This window comes from Microplitis demolitor, chromosome 5 (genome assembly GCF_026212275.2).
Source record: "Microplitis demolitor isolate Queensland-Clemson2020A chromosome 5, iyMicDemo2.1a, whole genome shotgun sequence".
NCBI classification, from domain to species: Eukaryota; Metazoa; Arthropoda; class Insecta; order Hymenoptera; family Braconidae; genus Microplitis; species Microplitis demolitor.
This window is the reverse complement of record NC_068549.1, coordinates 6,561,787-6,582,487: the sequence shown is the minus strand read 5'-3', so window position 1 is coordinate 6,582,487 and position 20,701 is coordinate 6,561,787. Positions and strand designations below refer to the sequence as shown.

The 20,701-nt window shown below is 27.3% G+C and overlaps 2 protein-coding genes across 3 annotated transcripts; one reads left to right on the top strand and one right to left on the bottom strand.

Moving 5' to 3' along the window:
* The first annotated feature begins 268 nt into the window (after window positions 1-268).
* LOC103574503 (uncharacterized) lies at window positions 269-15,754 on the top strand. The gene is made up of 8 exons (XM_008553964.2): window positions 269-820; window positions 1,150-1,294; window positions 1,371-1,508; window positions 1,975-2,192; window positions 2,268-2,488; window positions 2,562-3,017; window positions 3,101-3,526; window positions 15,679-15,754. The coding sequence occupies exons 1-7, from the start codon at window positions 269-271 to the stop codon at window positions 3,486-3,488; spliced, it is 2,118 nt and encodes a 705-aa protein (XP_008552186.1). The 3' UTR covers window positions 3,489-3,526; window positions 15,679-15,754.
* On the bottom strand, window positions 5,519-9,298 carry LOC103574473 (SET and MYND domain-containing protein DDB_G0284059). Of its 2 annotated transcripts, none has more exons than XM_008553928.3 (5): window positions 9,222-9,298; window positions 7,045-8,076; window positions 6,711-6,979; window positions 6,213-6,518; window positions 5,519-6,036 (listed from the first exon to the last, which is right to left on the bottom strand). In XM_008553928.3, the coding sequence occupies exons 2-5, from the start codon at window positions 8,072-8,074 to the stop codon at window positions 5,788-5,790; spliced, it is 1,854 nt and encodes a 617-aa protein (XP_008552150.1). In that variant the 5' UTR covers window positions 8,075-8,076; window positions 9,222-9,298; the 3' UTR covers window positions 5,519-5,787. The 2 variants fall into 2 exon arrangements, with proteins under 2 accessions (XP_008552150.1, XP_008552149.1); XM_008553927.3 differs by lacking the exon at window positions 9,222-9,298 and adding an exon at window positions 8,515-8,811 and having other exon boundaries at window positions 5,520-6,036.
* Window positions 15,755-20,701: the final 4,947 nt, after the last annotated feature.

The window sequence follows — 20,701 nt, the reverse complement described above, 5'->3', positions numbered from 1 at the left end:
AATATGTTAGCAAAAATTTTAAAATGTAATTTTATTTCAACTGCTTGGAGTGATCAATTATAGATAATCGTAAACGTGCAATTATTTATTATCTACAATATTATTATTATTTTTATTTGAAATGTTCTTATAATTGTTTTTTATCTTATCCTTGAATGTATGACGCAAGTTAATGAGCTTGAATTCGCACTTGCAATTTTTTAGTGCAAAAAAAAATATTCATTGCAATTATTTTAAAAAAAATTTTTTTGCGCAAGCACACGTAAAAATGTCATATATTTTTTTATTTTATATATTATTTGGAGTGATTACATCTCCATCAAGTGTATTTGGATGGCTTGGAAGTATTCGCGAAATAGCAGGTGTTGCTGATGATGCAGCAGATGTCTTTAGTGGAGAAGTACCGTTCATGGCACTTTTAATTGGTAGTGAAGATTTTAAATTAGATGAGGTGTTAGATAAGATTGATGATATTTCAAATCAAATCACTGAATTGACTTCAACAGTTAATACAAAAATGGATAAAGTTTTAACAGTACTGTTGAATAGGATTCCATTGCAAGGTCAACTTGACAATGCATTAGATAAATTTCACAATCTTATTGTACGTGTTGATGGGTTGTATGCGTCATATAGAAGATATTCTAAAAAACTTAAAAAATATAATCAGGAAACTATTGATGACTTTATCAGCTCAATAATTTCCCATAAAACTGGTGATTTACAAAACGTACTCAATAGAATGCATCGTCTTTTTATACCTTCGAGATCCGGATATTTTCAAAAAGGTCTACTTAGGACTCTTGCAAGTTTTCGCGATGTAAGTAAAAGTAATAATTACTTCTTTTTTATACATAGAAAAAAAAAATTTCGTAGCGCTAAAAATTTTTAATCGACCCAAGAAAATTTTTATTTACCCTAAGAAATTTTTTACATTATAAATTGAAAATAAAAATTCTTTTGGGGCAGGAAAAAATTTCTTGCCCCAAAAATTATTTTTTTCTGTGTATGAGAAAAATATTTTTTAATTTCAATGAAAAGAAATTGGATACTAGAACTAGAATCTATATGATATATTTATAAATACTTATTGATTTAATTCCATTCGTATTTTGTTTAATTAAAATTTTGATATTTTGTAAAAACAAGACTAGCGAAGGTTCTGAACTATGTAACTTGAATTATTCATTTCAACAACATTTATTTGAAATTTACAAAACTGTTGTCGTGACTGAAATAAGAGGTTTTGTAATGACTGTTTTTGCATACATGATTCTTACTGCAAGAAAAAGTGGTAATTACGAAAGAAAATTTATTTATATAAATTTTTTGACTCGAGCTCGATAAATAAATAATTTTCTTAAATTCAGTACCATACACTGGTGAATTAGAAGGCGCAGTATTACAACTCGTATTCAGATCTCAAGATTATATGAAAGAATTGCAATCGGTAATGAAAAATGCTTCAAGAGAAATTTTATTTTGTGGTGCAGAAAAGCACATTCGAGGTATTTGAATATATCCATATTGCTATATACTAGGGGTGTTCGAATCGATGTGAATCGAGTAATTCAAACTTTCCAATAATTCGAAAATTTTCGAATTATGTGTAACTTTTCAAACTACTTGATTTGAATCGGGAAAATTCTTATCAGCTTTCATTATTAGATTTTTATTTAATAGAGAGCTTAGTTTTTAAAGTAATTAAAAATAATTTTTTCGCAGATTCGTGTCTCAGTTATATTTATCTCTGATAAAAATTTAAATAATGGGAAAAAATATTAAAATGTTAATTCGTTCCAAAAACAAAATTTGTAATTACTCTTAAATTTATATACTAATAATTCGAATTGTTCGATTCGATTTGATACGAATGATTCATAAGTTCGAACTATTCGCACACCCCTACTATATGCATTAAATTTTTTATTTATTTCATAATAAGTATTAATATATTTTGTTAACATTTTTTAGATAAAACTTATAGCGAGTTTACAGGTTTGTTCTCATACATAGTAGTGAATGAAATGCAAGGAAATCCAAGTAGGGGATGTGGTGGTGATTGTCCAAGCATTTGGTCGGATAGAGTATGGGGTGAATACGAGGATTATGATTATTTTCCACGAATTGGTTGTATTGGAAGGATGTATAAATGTGGGTGGATTGGTGGCGACGTAACAATTTGTAATCAAGTATGAATAAAATTTCAAAAAATATTTTTTTCCACGTATAAGTAATTCTTAATTATTATATTTCAAAATACGAAGCCGGATAATTCTCCAAAGCGTTATGAATGGATCGATTCATCTAATAAAATGTATGGGCATCAGACAAATTGTCCATCGGAAAGGGAAAAATTTTTATCTAGTGTAATATATTGGAATAATTGTCAAGTGTGTATTTGCCACTGTGTACAAGAACACGCTACAACGGTAGCTATACGGACCTTTAGTTTAAGACCTCAGTTATCCGACATTGGAAAAAATATGTATTGTTATTGTAATAATGAAATTGTTTAAAATAAGTCAGACATTTGTAATAATTGAATTTATTAATATTAGGGTGGTTACAGGAGTAAAATTTACTGCGAAGGATAAAATGATACATATTCAAATACAGCAAGGCGTATTGCAAAAAAATGGTGGAATAGATCAAGCAAGTGAAGAGTGGATACCATTGGAGAACTTTGTTTATTTGAGTAATGTTACTGACGGTGGATTTTTGTTGAAAAATGGAGATGATTATGAAACGTTAACACGAGGAACAGACTTTACATTTATTTCTACTGAACAGAAAACTGTAAATCTTGATGATATAACGGTGCCTTATGAGTATGTAATCACTGGTGTTAGACTTAGTCATCAAGTTGATGGCCAACCAGTCGGTCATGTTCAATTAAAAGTTCGCGCTACGAAATTTAATTATTCCAGCGGAGTACTAGATCAAGCACCTGAATCAACTAAATGGTTTTCAGCCGAAGATATGTTAAATCCACCAGCTCGTTATTTGCGAGAGAGGTACACAAAATATTGTAAAAATTATTTGTTATTCAAATGAGTCTGAAATTATTGCTGTGTTATGATTAATATTTTTATTTTAGGGAGGGGTATCAGTACTCTGGTGAAGCAGATGATCCTACGAAATCACCGGAAAATTTACCGGACTCAAAAGTTAACCAGTATATTGACTTCGGCTCGTCCAGCCTGTTTGAGAATGTGGGAAATTATACGATTCCTCTGTTTGACTTACGGCCAGTTACGGCTTCACCAAGCATTGCTTTGGGCGGAATTGGTATTTACCATAAAAGTTCGCCAGGTTATGGCGGATTCCTTGGATTGAAACTTTTAAATACTGATCTATCTGAACATGTTGATCCGACATTGTCTGATCAACAAATAAAGAATTATAAGGAACGAATAAATAGCGATATGGATGAAGATGATGATGATAACGATGAAGATGACGACGATGATGATGGTGATGAATAAGAAATAAAAAATGAGAAAGATCAATATTAAAAATTATGGTAATTATGATTTTAAATTATTAAAATTATAATATAAATATTCTAATGTGTGGAAAATAAATTCCATATGTATAAATATAAATAATCATTAATTAATATTCTATAATAAATAAATTATTCTTAATTTAAATTTACTTTTCATATTCATAGCTACTCACGTATAAGAAAATATAACATCATTGATATAAAGTTTTAAGACTATTACTCTTTATTTTTACACAATTAGTAATTTTGATTTTACTTAAACATAATCATTAGTTATTTAAATATTTATTATAATTGAAATAATTACGGATACAAAATTTTTAATAAATTTTGAAATGGCTTTCATCATCATACATTAAATTTTTTTTTTATTTTGTTGATGAAGTTATTTAAATTAATAACTTATACTTCATACATTTTATATGAAGTATATAAATCGTCATTATAAAAATAATACTCAGTGTTTCTTAAAAATTTATTTGTAGCGATAAAAATGTATGATTTAGTTTCGGATTTTTATTCGTCCTCTAATGCACATCATTAAGTTGATTAATCCAATTTTTGCTGCTACCATTTCTTGACAAGGATATCTGTCGCCGCCTAAAAGATTAAGCATTGCTGAAAAATCAGTAATCATTTTAATAGCTTTCCTTGGAGTAATATCTTCAGCGGAACGTTTCATAAGTCGATCTATTATAAAAATATCAATTTTGCACGTCATTGAAATCATAAATAACTTATTTTTGGATTTTTACCAAAGGGATAGTAAATTATTGATTGATGAATAAATTATTTAACTTTCCTAATAATATATTTTTATTATTATTATTTATTGATGATTAGATTATAATTAATAATAATTTAAAATTATTTCTTTTTTATGTCAAATTTAGTTGTATTTATAATTTTTTCGAATTTTCGCGCGCATTTTCAACATCGATGTTTACAATCGATGTTTCGATGTTTTTGTCAAAACATCGATGGTTCGATGGTGAAAAATTTCGAAAATCGATAGTCCAATGTCGATTTTTTTCGCTAACATCGCCCATCCCTATTGCAGCGGTTCTTTTTTTCGTATGTTTTTTTCATTTATTTTTATAGAACTCAAACAATGAGCATAGGTGTAGGTGGCCCGACGAGAATGTCTGTCGCACTACGGTCCCCCTCTACTGATTCGAAACATACTCTTTCGTTGGGACAACTTTGAGCTTTAGAATATTATGAGAAAAATATAGTTAGTATCCCCCTATTTATCTATTTTAAGGCCGCATTTACAACGGGGTAAAGTACGTAAAACTTTAACCTGTAAATATGACTAAAAAATATTTGAATTATAATTTAAATATTCTATAACAAATAAATTATATTTAATTTAAATTAATTTTTAATATTTATAACTATCGGTGAATTTCTATGAATTGTTTTTAAAATTCAAATTTCAACTTTTATTAATAATTTAAATTGTCCGATGAAATTATAACAAATCTATAACTTTTTATAATTATAAGTAAAATACATAATTGACAACTAAATTACATCAATGAGTCGTTTAATATTATAATTTGAATTTTATAAAAATTGTGTAATTATAAAAGTACTCATTTTAAAAATAATTTGCTTCAATATATAATTGACTTAAAAATTTGCTCATTCTCCGACTCATCGTTCTGATTTATATTCATTCATATATACCCTGCGATGCAGTTGAATATTTCGAATAACGTAAGCTTTGTTTCTACTTCTTTACAGGGATATCTGTCACTGCCGATAGTGTTAAGCATTTTTGATAAATCAGATATTATTTCAATAACTTGACTCGAAGTTATATCTTTAGTAGAACGCTTCATAAGTAATTTTATTACAGGAATATGTGTGTTACACTTCCTTTAAATTTTAAACAACTCATTATTGGTTTTTTTCCGGTAGTTGATCCTATTGAAAAAGATTTGAATAAACATTAAACATTTTTTTGATAAATGATGATTTATTTTTATTGGAAGTGTAAACTGACATTTTATAATTGATAAATTTTAGTGGCCATCAATTATATTTTGTAGATTTATTAACTTAAACAATTATCATTACGGTATAAAAATTATGTTATAATTATATAAAAGTAATAATTTAGTTTTCATTTTTAAAAATATATGATTTTTTTATGTTTTCTTTTATCATTTTTTACTGTTCATAACAAAATATTAAATTTTAGCATACTATAGTTTAAAATTATGAAATTAGTTTTTTTTCAATCTAAAAGAAATGTTAAAAAAAAATTATTAGTATCCAGCAATCCACGTGTAAATATTAAGTAATAGATTTTTCGCATGTTCTATTTCGGCACAGTAATTAACATATTTGTCATAAGTATTGAGCAATTCTAATAATCCCGATATTGTTTTTAAAATATCACGTGGAGATTTGTCTCGTGTTGATATTTGATATGATTTAACTATCGGTGGATATTCGTTGTATTTCTTCATATTTTGTAGTAATTTATTCATATTTTTTATCGTCATTGGCGTTGCCTATAAAATAAAAAATCAATTAATAACTTTTTTAATATATTAAATTAAATACATTTTATGTGACAAAATCATTGATAAAAAGTTCCCCGTGTTGTTGAGCTTAAAGACGATAAAGGTTTAGGATTTGTTCGTAGAGTCAGTTATTTAATTAACAATAAAAAAGAAAAATAAGTTACCAAACAAGACGGTGGACGATACTGTGGGTTCCAATTATTATTACAAGGAATGCATTCACACCAAAAATGATTTTTTTTCTTCAAAAGCTCTCGTCTCTGAGAAGTTGGTGCATCTCGATAATACGGTCCATAGCTGATACAAATCTGTTCCCCTTTTTTTATTGGTTGCAGTGTAATAACCGCACTGATGTTTCCAGAAGCATACTGATAAACATTGCAATCACAGCTGTGGCTACATAAACTTAAAAGTGGCAATAAAACGCTACCGACATTTACCGTATTTCCTTTGTTGTCATTCGGCATCATCTAAAAAAATTTTAGAAAGTATTATCTATAATGTATTTCAAGGTATTTGCGATAAGATGAGTCTATATAATTTTTATTTATCATGCGCTAGAATTTAAAAAAAAATCTTTTAGTTATACATTACCCAAAATCAATAAGTCTTTTGTTAATTGATATTGTTACATGATAAATGAAAAAATAATTAATAATTACCACAATGGAGTTAGTTGTAGCAATTTCCATGTGTTGAAACAGTAATTTTCCGATAAAATTTCCAAAATTAATATTTTTTAACTCGCTGATCTTATCAATTTTTTTATTGAATACATCAGTTGTTGCAGCCAAAATAAAAAGTATCTTGATAGCTTTAGAAGGATAAAATATTGATTTCCATTCATCTAAATTCATTCGTAATAATGCGTATACACTTGCATACTTGGTATCATCGAACACTCCCTGAGTGAAGCATTTTGTAACTGAATCTATAAAAATCATTAAAAAATTTATGTAATCAAATCACTCCATAAACATAAAATAAAAATTTTACCATCAATTTTATCAATTTCTTGGACTTTTTTGAATAATGCTTCTACTGTTCCGAATTCTTTAATAGCTTTTACTAGCATTCGCAGACTTATAAGACTTATTTCGATCATCGCTTTGTCAGTAGCTACAAGTGCTTTGATAACAGGACACTCGATATCGTGATGCTCTTGCCAGGCGTCATCGCGACATTTTTCGTTACAGTAAACGACATTGGCGCATTGACTGCAAGGAACGCAACTCCACGTAAATTTTAAACAATTCCAACAGTATGTATGCCAATATTCATTCATTAGTACCGCTGAATAAGCTTTGTGTGTCATAATAGCTTCACCTGCCTTAATATTTTTTGTAGCTACAATATGTCGACCAAATTTATCAGACTGCCGGATTTCAATAGCGCTGGAAGCTCTCAATATTTTAGGATTATCGTTAGTCATTTTCGGCAAAAATAAACTATCATCCCATTTTTTAACAGGTTCTTGGAAAGATTCCATCTTCAGTTGATCTAAGCTGTTTTTTACTTTTTTTTTATTATCGTCACCCATTTTTTCTACCCAAATATTTGCTTGGGTAATGGAATCATCAACTTCAGAACGCATTTTCGGATTAAGAGCTAGCAAATTTTTTGCTTTGCGAGCATATAATTTAGCTTTCAAATTATCTGGATACCCGATTTCTAATGCTCTTTCTATATCTTTTAACGAATCTTCATACATTCCAAAATTTGCAAGTACTGCCGACCGATTTGCGAATCCGCGTGCTAGTACTTCTGAACCCGGAAGTGCATAGGCTATTGCTCCGCTATAAATTTCTATCAATTTATTTAAGGGTGCGATTGATACCACCTTATTTCCTAAATCTATTTTTTGCGTCGCAATATCCATATTTTTTGATTCATGTTTTATAGGAATCTCTCCTTCTTTTATCGTTTTTTTAATAGCGTCTTCAATTAAATTCTCATAGTATTTGACATCTTTAGGTTCTTTGAGAGTAAATGATTCTATTCCCCGAGCTAGATTTTCTTCGTCCATAGCTGTAATTCAGACAAAATAATGAGTCATTAAAATATAAACAATATATCCAAGCCTATATCAAGCTTTAGAGTATGAAATATTGATAAATGAATAATAACAATTATTAAATTGTTGAGGTATGTGTTGTAAATTTTTAAAAACAATATCGTTACGAACATTTTCAAATCGCCATAAATTGAATTTTAATACTCGCGTAAAAATATGATAAATTTTATCTTTTACGGATAGAAAATATCAGCTTTGACTTTATGATAATACTATATATATTTAGACGCTAAAATTATATGATATTAAAAAAATTGAAATTTAATTTATATTATTCACTATATATATAGTTATTGGGAATGAGGGTTTCTTTTTTAATATTTAGTGAAAAGAAAAAAATATTTTTTTCCATTGTATCATAAAATAAAAAATTTATAGATTAATAATATTACCTTTTTAAAAGCTGAATAATAAATATGGCTTGAATAAAAATTAAATCTTCAATCTGATTCAAATAATTTTTTAGAATTATTAATTTATTGCGTACGTTGCCGGCTTATGTTTAAACGCTTTGGTCTGTTATCGAGAATCAAATGTCAAATGTTCTTTTATGACTAAGACAAAAAGTTTACTACAATAAGCTAAGCACTGTTGCGTTGCGTTTCTCATGAAATAAAAACAAAAATATCTGGAGTGGGAAGTATAATATACGTACGTATGGGGATACTGAACACAATCGTTGGTTTGGTCTTCCCCTGTTTTAAATTTAAAAATCCTTAAGGCATTACTTACAATATGCGTTTAAAGTCAAGATTAGAAATTGGACATTAGCGCAAAAGAGCACGAACACAAATAAAAAAAAAAAAAAAAAATCAAAAGTAGTAAATTTCACATATAGTTCACATTTGATGCCATTGATTACAATTATTCTACCCTGCTGACACAATATTATTATTGAATTATAATAGTGGTTAAAATTAAATTTTATCTAATACATCTTAATATAATTTTTAAAATAATATATGAAACTGTTAATTTAAATTTAAAAACTTTAGTGATAAAGATTTTAAATAATTAAATTGAAACGATTATTAAAATAATTATGATTTTAGAAAATGTTAAAACTTATTTTCAAAGTATATTGCACTAGTAAACTCACTTTGTTCATGAAGAGATTCAAAGATTATTTGAATAAAATTAATTTAATACCTTGCAGTCTATAGCATTCGTTCTATTTGAGAAAGACTACATTGTATGTAAGACGAGTTATCTTAGTACTTGCCACTGTAATTTATCAAGCCTGCGCACACTTTCGAAATGATAGGGGTTTATACCCTTACACTTAAAACGCCCACAATGAACCGATACTCGTAGACCATAATAATAATTGCATATAATTTTCATTGCATGAAACGGAAAAGCGTTTTAAGAAATGGAAAAATATCTTTCTATTCTGATATCGATATTAATAGACTGAACAAGGGGGTCTGAAAAATCTTTCTTTATAAAATAATATTTTAGATTTATTGTAACAGTACTGAAATAAATTTGAAAAAATGTCCGAAACGAAAATGAGCAAAGTAGAAATAATAAATTCTGTGCCATTTGAAGAATTTTTTAATGCAGAGATTCGAATGTTGCGATGCATGGGATTGTCATGGTTTAATTGCGTATTTTCAAATGATGAAAATAGACGGGAAAAATGGTGGGAAAAAATTACCCCACTTTTTGGGATTTTAACACTGAGTTTGATGCTATATTTTTTAACAGTAGCGCTCATAAAAATTATAACTATTGATATTACTCTTGCGCCTGAAATGTTCACGGCATTACTTTCAAGTTCACTTTGTTGCTTTAAGGTAAGATACATTTTAAAACAATAAGAAAGTCGGTAATATAAAATAAAATAAAAGTAAGGTCGAACTACTGATTTTAGACACGATCTTCCTGTTTTGAAGACTATAGGAATTTTGATAGAGCGATTTATAGAATACGCGAAAACATCTCAGATATTTATATCGTATTTAAAAATACTTTGATTATAAATGTTATAATAACAATATTTTTTATGTTCTTAATCAAAATAAAGTAGAAAGTGTCCAGAAAAAGGTTCCGTGTCCAAAACCGGTGCTTCAACTTTACCTGTTACATTTCAGGAACTTCGTTTTATTTTCAAAAAATTATAACATATATATATATATTGAATTTTGTTGTATTATAGGCTATAAGATGCTGGACATATAGAAAAGAACTTTTCGATTTTATTAGACAACTCAAATTTCTTTGGGATACTGCTTCTTCGAATAAATTTATAACACAAAATATATTTGATAGTGTGGTCTACGCTAAGTCATTAAGGAATCAGTTAGCAGTTGGGTTATTCTTATTGGTCGTTACTTTCGGGTTTTCACCATACGTGTAATATTTTTTTTTATTTAATAATAATTAGATCGACGTGAATTTATTTTTCTATTTCAATATTAAAAAAAATAATTTGGTTTTTTTAAAACTATGACTTATAAGCTTCGCGTCGATCTAAATTATTTTTCGGGTCAGTTGTAGGGGTGTGCGAATCGAATATTACTATTTGATTAGAAATTAAAATCGAATAATTTGAAAAATTCCAATTATTTGTAAGCTTTCAAATTATTCGAGTTATTTTTCAGGTTTCAGATTAATTGTAAATTTCCGAATTATTCGAAGTTTTTGTCTAACTTGCGATAAGCTATAAAAAAATTGTACCAACATTCACGCACTCCAAGTAAATTCATTATTTTTTTCTTATAATATTTCTTTTTTTATAGGATACTCTGCAGTCATTTTTTGTCTCATAGAGATGAATATTTTTTTAATTTTTCTGTTATTGTATATCCGATAAGTTATCCATTTGAGGTCAAAACTTTTCCTCGATACTTTATATGCCTGTTTTTCGAGCAAACAGTGATACTATTATGCTATATCTATTGGCTTTGTGGAGATGTTATGTTCATACAATTAACAACCCACGTTGGCATTCACAGTACGGTAATAGAATTTACCACCGACAGTATTTATTTTTCATACACTTTTTCATAATAATGTTGATATAGATTTTAGTCAATAGACTTCATAATCTCGATAGAGTTGCAATCAGTGATCCTAAAAATAAAAATATATATCATGAGTTATCAGACATTGTAGAAAGTCATTATCAACAGTTTATGTAGGTAACAAATATATTTAAGCTAAAAAAAAATTTATTTGAAGATATAATATTATCGATTTTATTAGCTATTGCCATTGGCTCCAAAAATTTTTCAGTCCAATTGTACTTTTCGTAACTTTAATTAACGGAGCTAATCTTTGTTTCTCTCTGTTTCGAGTAGACGAAGTAAGTTTAATTAATTGATTTGCAAAAGTTAAATATTATATTTATTATTAAAAAATAAAAGTATTGACAGGAAATTAATAATCGTAATTGGAGCGGTCTTATAGTAAACGTAGTACATTTACTCGCTGTTTTTGGCCAAACAATTTTGTACTGTATGCATGCTGAAATTCTAACCGTAAAAGTATTATTTTTTATTTATAATTTCATAAATATGTATTTCATATCATTAGATTGTTGTTTCTTAATTAAATATAATTATTCGTATTATTAGCTTGAAGAAATTAATTATGCTGCTTATTTTTGTGATTGGACTAATGCAGACGAAAAATTTAAAGCAATGATACTGATGATTATAAAACGAGCTCAAAAGGAGTTTAAATTTACAGTTTATGGAATAATAACATTTAATCTTAATCAGTTTACAAAGGTACACTTTTTCAAACTGTAATATATATATAAATATATATGTAAATCTGGAAAAAATAATTTAGATCTACTTCGATCTAATTTATTACTTTTTTAGATCAATAGGGTAGGGGTACCATTTTTGGCCACTTTAGGGCTAGTTTGGAACACTTGAAAAATTTTAATGAAATAATTTGTAAAAGACGCAATGTCATAATTTATTTTTAATGTGTACACAGATACTTTGATCACACAATTGCTATGGAAATTTTATTTTATACTTTTTAATTTATTGAATTCATATATTTTTCGCATATATATATGAATCGTTTATTTGAGAAACCCCATAAGTCATGTTTTTTTCGAAATTGGGTTTTTTGCATTTTTGGGTCCGTTGGATGTCCCCCCATAGAAATTAATAAAAATATGCATCAAATCAGCGTTTAAAAAACAATCAGCGGAGTAACAGAAATTTCATTTTATTGAGAAACCCCATAAGTCAATGACTTATGGGGTTTTTCAATAAAACATATGCAGTATTAGTTTTGTAGAAATAATTTTTTCTTTTTTATTTAAAATTCGCACTTTTTTTGGAAAAAAAAAAATAATATTTTTAATTAAAATGTTTAAATTAATTATTATTTTTTGTAATTTCTGAGTTTCAGAGTTTAAATAAATATTATATACTTCATTTTATCAGTCTAATAAATAATTTGAGTAAAAAAAATTAAAAAAACAATGATTTTATAACTTTCTCTTCCGTTCGGTTGAGAAACCCCATAAGTCAATCAACTTTAAATAATTTTTTTATGTAGTTTCAATTAAAAAATTAAATTTTTCTTGTTTGAATTTTTTTCAGAAATGCTAACATTATTCTCTTCAATTATTTATTTATTATTTCAATGGCTTTTCCAGAAAAATGTTTTTTGTGTTTCCTGAACAATTTTGTTTTCTTGACTTATGGGGATCCTCAAATAAACTATTCATATTTCCGTGGGGGATATATAGACCTAGAATTTTTCAAATAAAAAAAAATTGCTCTAAGTACAGATCTAAATTATGTTTTCCTCGTTTTTTTTTTTTAGATTGTAAACGCAGCTATGAGTTACTTTACACTATTGAGAAGTTTTGGGTAACTTATAATTTAAAAAAAATTATTACTAAACATAAATAAATAATTAGTTATATAATTAGGATAAAAATTTGTACAAACATATGTATTAACATTCAGTTTTTTAAATATATCTATTAATGTTTACGTAACATTATTTTTAAGATTTATCGAACCACTTTTAACAAATAGAAGACAACTAATTAAATAGATATTTAGTTAACTAATTTTTATATTTTTACACTGAGCGGAAATTATTTCCATTGAAATTTATTTTCTTGATTTAAATATTCGTGGACCCAAAACTCATTACAGTGCATATAACACGTGATTATAAAAACTATTTTTTAAAATATAGTATAATTGAAAAAAAAAAAAAAAAAAAAAAAACGATACTCGTAACATAGTGTTTGAAAAATTATTCAAAGCTTAGGATTGACTCTCTTAACTAAGAATTTAACAATGTACGCTTAATAGACGTGTTATCTATGACCGTCCTCTTTACTCTGAGTCAATCGGATTGATCAAATCTGCGACAGATGTTCATAAGTTGATAAGGGTAATTATCTTTACGTCGAAAACGTACTGCTCGTTATCCTATATACCGTAGTTGATTGTATATAATTTAAAATTGAAACGGTGGTATAGGGGTTTTAGAATCTACAGAGTGAAATTTACTTTGTTCGTCACATTATTAACTTGACTGACAGCCAAAGACCACACAAGAAATCTTATTCCTTACTTTATTTTATAAATCTTTACTTTAAATTACGTTATAATGACTGAAAAATAAGATAATTATTGAGTATGATTAAAAGAAAAATGGATGAAGGAGAAATTAAAAATTCTATGCTTTTTGAGGATTTTTTAAACGGAGACGTTTTGGTTTTACGATGCATGGGATTGTCATACTTCAATAGAGTATTTTCTCATAATAAGGAAACTGAAAAATGGTGGGAAAAAATAATTCCATTATGTGGTATTTTGACAATGTGTTTGTTAATATCTCTTGAAATAATAAGAGTGCTACGAGTAATCGTTGTTGATATTACTCTCGCAACTGAAATATTGACCGCAATGCTTTCGGGTATGTTATGTACTTTTAAGGTAAGATTTATTAAAAAAAAAAGTATAAATCAAATACACTAATATTGTTTTTTTTTTTTTTTTTTTTTTTATTCAATATTACATTATTTTCATAGACTACTGAAGACCATAAAAAAAATTGTATTTCGTCTTTTATAGGGTAAATCCAAAATACTTTTTCAGCTGGCATAGTCAAATAAAAAATCAATTCTGAACAATTTTGTCTTCTAGAATTTTTTTTTTAAACTTCCTGCTAAGAAATTTGAAAATTTTCAAGAGAGAAGTTGTTGGCAGTAAACTACAATATAAAATATCAGTCTCATTCCTTATTTTTATTTTATTTTTACATTCTTGATCTCATTTTTCATTGATTAACTTCAATATTCAATAACTCAGAAAATATTAAAAATTTTTTTAAATTTTGAAGGAAAAAGTTTTTCAGAATTTTTATATCTAACTATACTTGCTATACAAGTGCATCTGGAAACCCTACATTTTTTATAATTAATTACTAATTTTTTTGTCTTTTTTATTTTTCAAAATTATTATTTATTCAAAACTATAGGTATCGAGCTGACGATGGTCTAAGTGGTTTGAATCGAAATTTTGCTATATCGATGGCTTTTCACCGCAAATTTGTATTTCCTACAAATTGTAGATAGAAAATATGAACTCGCGTTATTAAACCATTGAAATAGTTCAATTTTTAAGAGTACATTGGCACTATTCATGGATATTAATATTCTATAATCATTTATTATTTTTTCTAAGGGGCTTTGGCTGTTTCTCGTTATTAATGATAATAATTATTGATTGTAACAGGCAATTAGATGTTGGACACATCGAAAAGAACTTTTTGATTTTTTACGACAGCTTAAAACTTTATGGGAATCAGCAGATTCAAAAAAATATATCACAGAAGACGTATTAAATATAGTACTCTATGCCAGATCATTTAGAAATTATTTGACAGCTGTAGTGATTTCATTGGCTGTCAGTTATGGTTTTCCAGCCTACATGTAAAATTATTTTTACATGAATAAAAGAAAAAAAAAACATATTTGAAAAATTTTAATAATGAATTTTCGTAGGGTACTTGGTAATCATTTAATATTCCACAGAGATGAATATTTTTTTAATTTGTCTATGATAATGTATCCAGTCGCGTATCCATTTACGATTAATTCATACTCAGTATACTTTTCGTGTCTATTATTTGAGCAAATAGCTGAATTATTGGCTATTGTTTTCTGGTTGTGCGGAGACGTACTTTTCATTCAATTAACGACACACGTTGGCGCTCAATGCACGGTAATTATTTTAATTTTATTACAGTGGAAATTAGGTGATGTAATTAAATATTTTCCATTCACAAGATATTAGTTAATAGGCTGCGTGGTATTAATAAGGATGGAAATGGTTCCGATAATCAAGAAAACCATCGACAGTTAGCAGATATTATTTCGATTCATCATAAATTATATTTGTATGTAGTAGGTATACAAAAATGAAATAAAAGAAAGCGTAAAAATTTAAATTAAGATCAAGTAGAAAATATTTTGAATACAGATTAGCAAAACCGATTTCATTTAATTCCCTACTCAGTAGACTTATTCTGAAAAAATAATTATTTATTATTTTCAGACATTACTGTTGGCTACAAAGATTTTTCAACCCCATCGTACTTTTTGTCACCTTAATTAACGGAGCTAATCTGTGTTTTTCTCTATATCGAGTTGATGGGGTAAGATGAATAATTAGTATACAAACTTTCTTTATAGTTTTTTTATGAATAAATTTATCAATAGGAAATAAATGAGCGCAATTGGAGTAATCTTCTGATAAATGTACTCCACTTAATCGCGGTTCTTGGACAAACATTTTTGTACTGTAAACACGCTGATGTTTTAACCCAAAAAGTAGTAAATTATATTTAAATTCAACCACCACTGAGAAAAAATATCATACATTTTTATTCAGTAAATATTCATCTTTAGGTTGACGAAATTAGTTACGCAGTTTACTATTGCGATTGGACACATTGTGATAAGAAATTTAAGACTATGATGTTGATGATAATAAGACGAGCTCAAAAAGGATACCGCTTTACAATTTATGGTATCATAACGCTCGATCTCATGGAATTTACAAAGGTCGGTGTAAAATTTGTCACGAATAAATAAAAATTTCTTTATATTAATCTCTTTTTTGTTTTAATAGATTGTTAATGCTGCAATGAGTTATTTTGCTCTATTACGAAGTTTTGGATAGTTTTGTCTTCGAAATAATTATCGTTTTCTAGTTTAAAACTAGATATTATAATAAAATGTTATTTATTAAATAAATATTACTTCTTGAGACTGCACTTTCTGAAAATGATTCAATGAAAGATACTCCATTTTAATCAGTGTTATACTTGGTACTATTGTGCATTCAATATTCACTCATATGCAGTACTTTTCACTGATTCATTTCAAGAGAGCATATCTTCATTTGACATTATTTTTCAAATAAATTTAAAACTTTAAAATGATCCCAGAACAAAATTTTTTTATTTCTTTCGATTTGGTAAATTTGGAAGACTATCAACAGAAGAGTACACCCCTGGGGAAATGCAGTGAATCTTATACAATGTAACTGCATATACTTTAATGTATAATCCTCCAAAAATATTTTTAAAAAAAGTATAAACCTTACAATTACTCCGAAGCATTCATATTTTCCCTTTGATTCGGAAGATTCCAAAAACTTTACTTAGTTTTTACCAAAAAATCATTAAGTGCAATTCTTGACAAAGACTTACATCTGCACAGTAAAGAAATATTTCAAAATATCAATTCGTACATATATTGATGAGTCAAAATTAGGTTGAGTTCCACTTTGACTACTCGATTATTTATAAATAATTTTCCGATTTTTATTTTTGAAAACTCAATAGTAATCTTTTATTAATCAACTATAAATTGACTTAATCGAACATCCAATTATTGTGTATAAAACGGTAATAATATTCATGCACATTCAAACGCGAAATTGTTTTATATTGCATGTAAACTAGGTTTTGACTGCTTTCAAACACAGGTAAATGTGTATAAAAAAATTAAAAAGAAATCATTAGAATTTTTGAATTAAAAAAAAATAAATAAATAAAATAAAATTACAATTCATAAGTTCGATTTCACAATTGATAACATAATAAAGACTTAAAGCAAGCATTATGACGTGCATGTCTCACATATGAAAATTGAATATTATCTTATGCATTTCATTTCACTCTGTATGTAATTTGAATGGTCGATCAAACCCATGACAGATGTTCACAAATTGATGTGAATACTTATCCGTGAATTGCAATCAATCCTTCCTACCACTTGTTATCTTATGCATCAGATAATTGCATATAATTTTAAGTTTGAACAGTGGTATAGGGATTCTAGAATCTAGAGAGTGAAATTCACTTCGTCCGCTGCATTGTTAACTTGATTAATAGTGGAAGGCCACATAAGGAATCTTATTTCCTATTTTATGTTATTTTTTTTTACTTTAAATTTCGTTGTAATAAATGAAAAACAAAATAATTATTGAGTATGATTGAAAAAGAAATGGAAGGAGGAAAATTGATAAATTCTATAACTTTTGAGGAATTTTTAAATGGAGAAATTTTGATTTTACGGTGTATGGGATTATCATATTTCAATAGGGTGTTTTCACATAGTGAAGAAATTGAAAAATGGTGGGAAAAAATAATTCCATTTTGTGGTATTTTGATAGTGTGTTTGTCGACATACCTTGAATTAATAAGAGTGATACGAGTAATAGATGTTGATTTTACTCATGCAATTGATATATTGTCCGCAATGAGTTCGGGTATGTTGTGTACATTTAAGGTAAGATTTATTAAGAACAAAAATATAACTCTGTGGATGGTCAAGTGGAAGTTTTGCTATATCGATGACTTTCTACTACAACTTGGTAATTCTTGATAATTTTATATAGAAATTAAAGAATTGCGCTATAAAGTCATCGACGCTTCAATATTTGAGAGTACATTGGTGCTATTCATGGGCAATAAATTACTAAGATCTATGAATAGTGTCAAAAGTAATATTAATATTCCAAAATCACTAAGCCCTGATTTTCTCTTATTAAGAAAAATAATTTAAAAAGTGATTTAAAATGATTTGAACTCAAACCACTTTAAAAAATTCAAGTAATTTTAAATCATACCTCTTGTGGACAATTAAGATTGTAAACTAATATTTTAAACCGTCTTTTTAAATCAGGAATGTAAATTAATTAATAATAACAACTATTAATTACAATAGGCAATAAGATGTTGGACACATCGAAAAGAACTTTTTGATTTTTTACGACAACTTAAAACTTTATGGGACTCAGCGGATTCAAATAAATACATCTCAGAAGACGTATTAAATATAGTAATCTATGCCAGATCGTTCAGAAATTATTTGACAGTTATAGTGATTGCATTGGCTGTCAGTTATGCTATTCCAGCCTACACGTAAAATTATTATTACACGGCTAAATAAAAAAAAACTATTTGTAAAATTCTAATAATAAATTTTCATAGGGTACTTGGTAGCCATTTAATATTCCACAGACATGAATATTTTTTTAATTTCTCTATGATAATGTTTCCAGTCACGTATCCATTTACGATTGATTCATACTCAATATACTTTTCATGTCTACTATTCGAGCAATTAGTTGAATTATTGGCTATTCCTTATTGGCTGTGTGGAGAGGTACTTTTTGTTCAATTAACGACACACGTTGGCGCTCAATGCACGGTAATTATTTTAATTTTATTACAGTGGAAATTAGGTGATGTAATTAAATATTTTCCATTCACAAGATATTAGTTAATAGGCTGCGTGGTATTAATAAGGATGGAAATGGTTCCGATAATCAAGAAAACCATCGACAGTTAGCAGATATTATTTCGATTCATCATAAATTATATTTGTATGTAGTAGGTATACAAAAATAAAAAAAAAGAAAACGTTAAAATTTAAATTAAGATCAAGTAGAAAATATTTTGAATACAGATTAGCAAAACCGATTTTATTTAATTCCCTACTCGGTAGACTTATTCTGAAAAAATAATTATTTATTATTTTCAGACATTACTGTTGGCTACAAAGATTTTTTAACCCGATCTTATTTTTTGTCACCTTAGTTAATGGAGCAAACCTTTGTTTTTCTCTATACCGAGTTGATGGGGTGAGATGAACAATTAGTGTCAAAACTTTCTTTCTAGCTTATCATTTATTGTATTTTTATAAATAAGCTTACCAACAGGAAATAAACGAACGCAATTGGGATATTCTTCTGTCAAAGGTACTCTACTTAGTCGCTGTTCTTGGACAAACATTTTTATTTTGTAAACATGCTGATGTTTTAACCGAAAAAGTATCAGAAAATTATATTAAAATTTAACTACCATTGAGAGAAAATATTATATATTTTTGTTCAGTAAATATTTTTTTTCAGCTCGACGAAATCAGTTACGCAGTTTATTATTGCGATTGGACAAATTGTGATAAGAAATTCAAGACTATGATGTTGATGATAATAAAACGAGCGCAAAATGGATATAGATTCACAACTTATGGTATTATAACGCTTGATATAATGGAATTTACAAAGGTCAGTGTAAAATTTGTCTAGCATCAATAAAATTCCTCAAGTTTTGTTAATCTGCTTTTTATTTTTTATAGATTGTTAATGCCGCAATGAGTTATTTCGCCATATTACGAAGTTTTGGATAGTTTTGTTTTCAAAATAATTGATATTTTGTAGTGTAAAACTAATTCTAAAACTGACAACATAATAAAATATTATTTACTATATATACATCTGCATATCTTAATTTTCATTATTTTGGAAAAAACTTTGGGACTCTAAAATGATCCCAAAACATTTAGAATTTTCTCATTTCCTTCGATTTGGAAAATTCGGAGGGCTATTAACAGTAGAGTCTACCTCTGAAAAATGCAGTGAATACTAAACGATTTAACTGGATATTTTTTAATATATAACTCTCCAAAAATATTAAAAAAAAAATTTGAAACTCGAAATGATTCCAAAATACAAATAATTAACATTTTCTTTACATTTTTTTACAAATAATTTTGAGAAACTTACTGTCAATACCAAAAATTTATTAGATGCAATTCTTGACAAAGACTTTACACCTGCATGAACAAATGTATCAATATACTAATTATGTATTTATATTTTTAAGTCAAAAATAGATCTCTCCACTTTAAGTACTCGATTATACATAAATAATTTTTGGAATTTTTGTCTTTATAATAGTAACTATATTTATGCACACTTCAAACACGGATCTTTTCTATATCGTCTATAAACTAGACTCCGATCATATTTCCGAATACTCGTGAATGCACGTAAAAAAATATATTAAAAAGCAATCATTAGAATTTTCAAATAAAAAAAAAAGAGATTCGCACTCTTAAAAAATGAATTAGTGAAATTCACTGGGAATCATTGAAAATACACTGGGAACCAGCTATAAGTATACCACAGGTTGAATCATTGATATACCTATATCTGGAGAATTAGTAACTATTTACTTATTCGCAGTGAATTTCACCAATTCATTTTTAGAGAGAACGTTCAA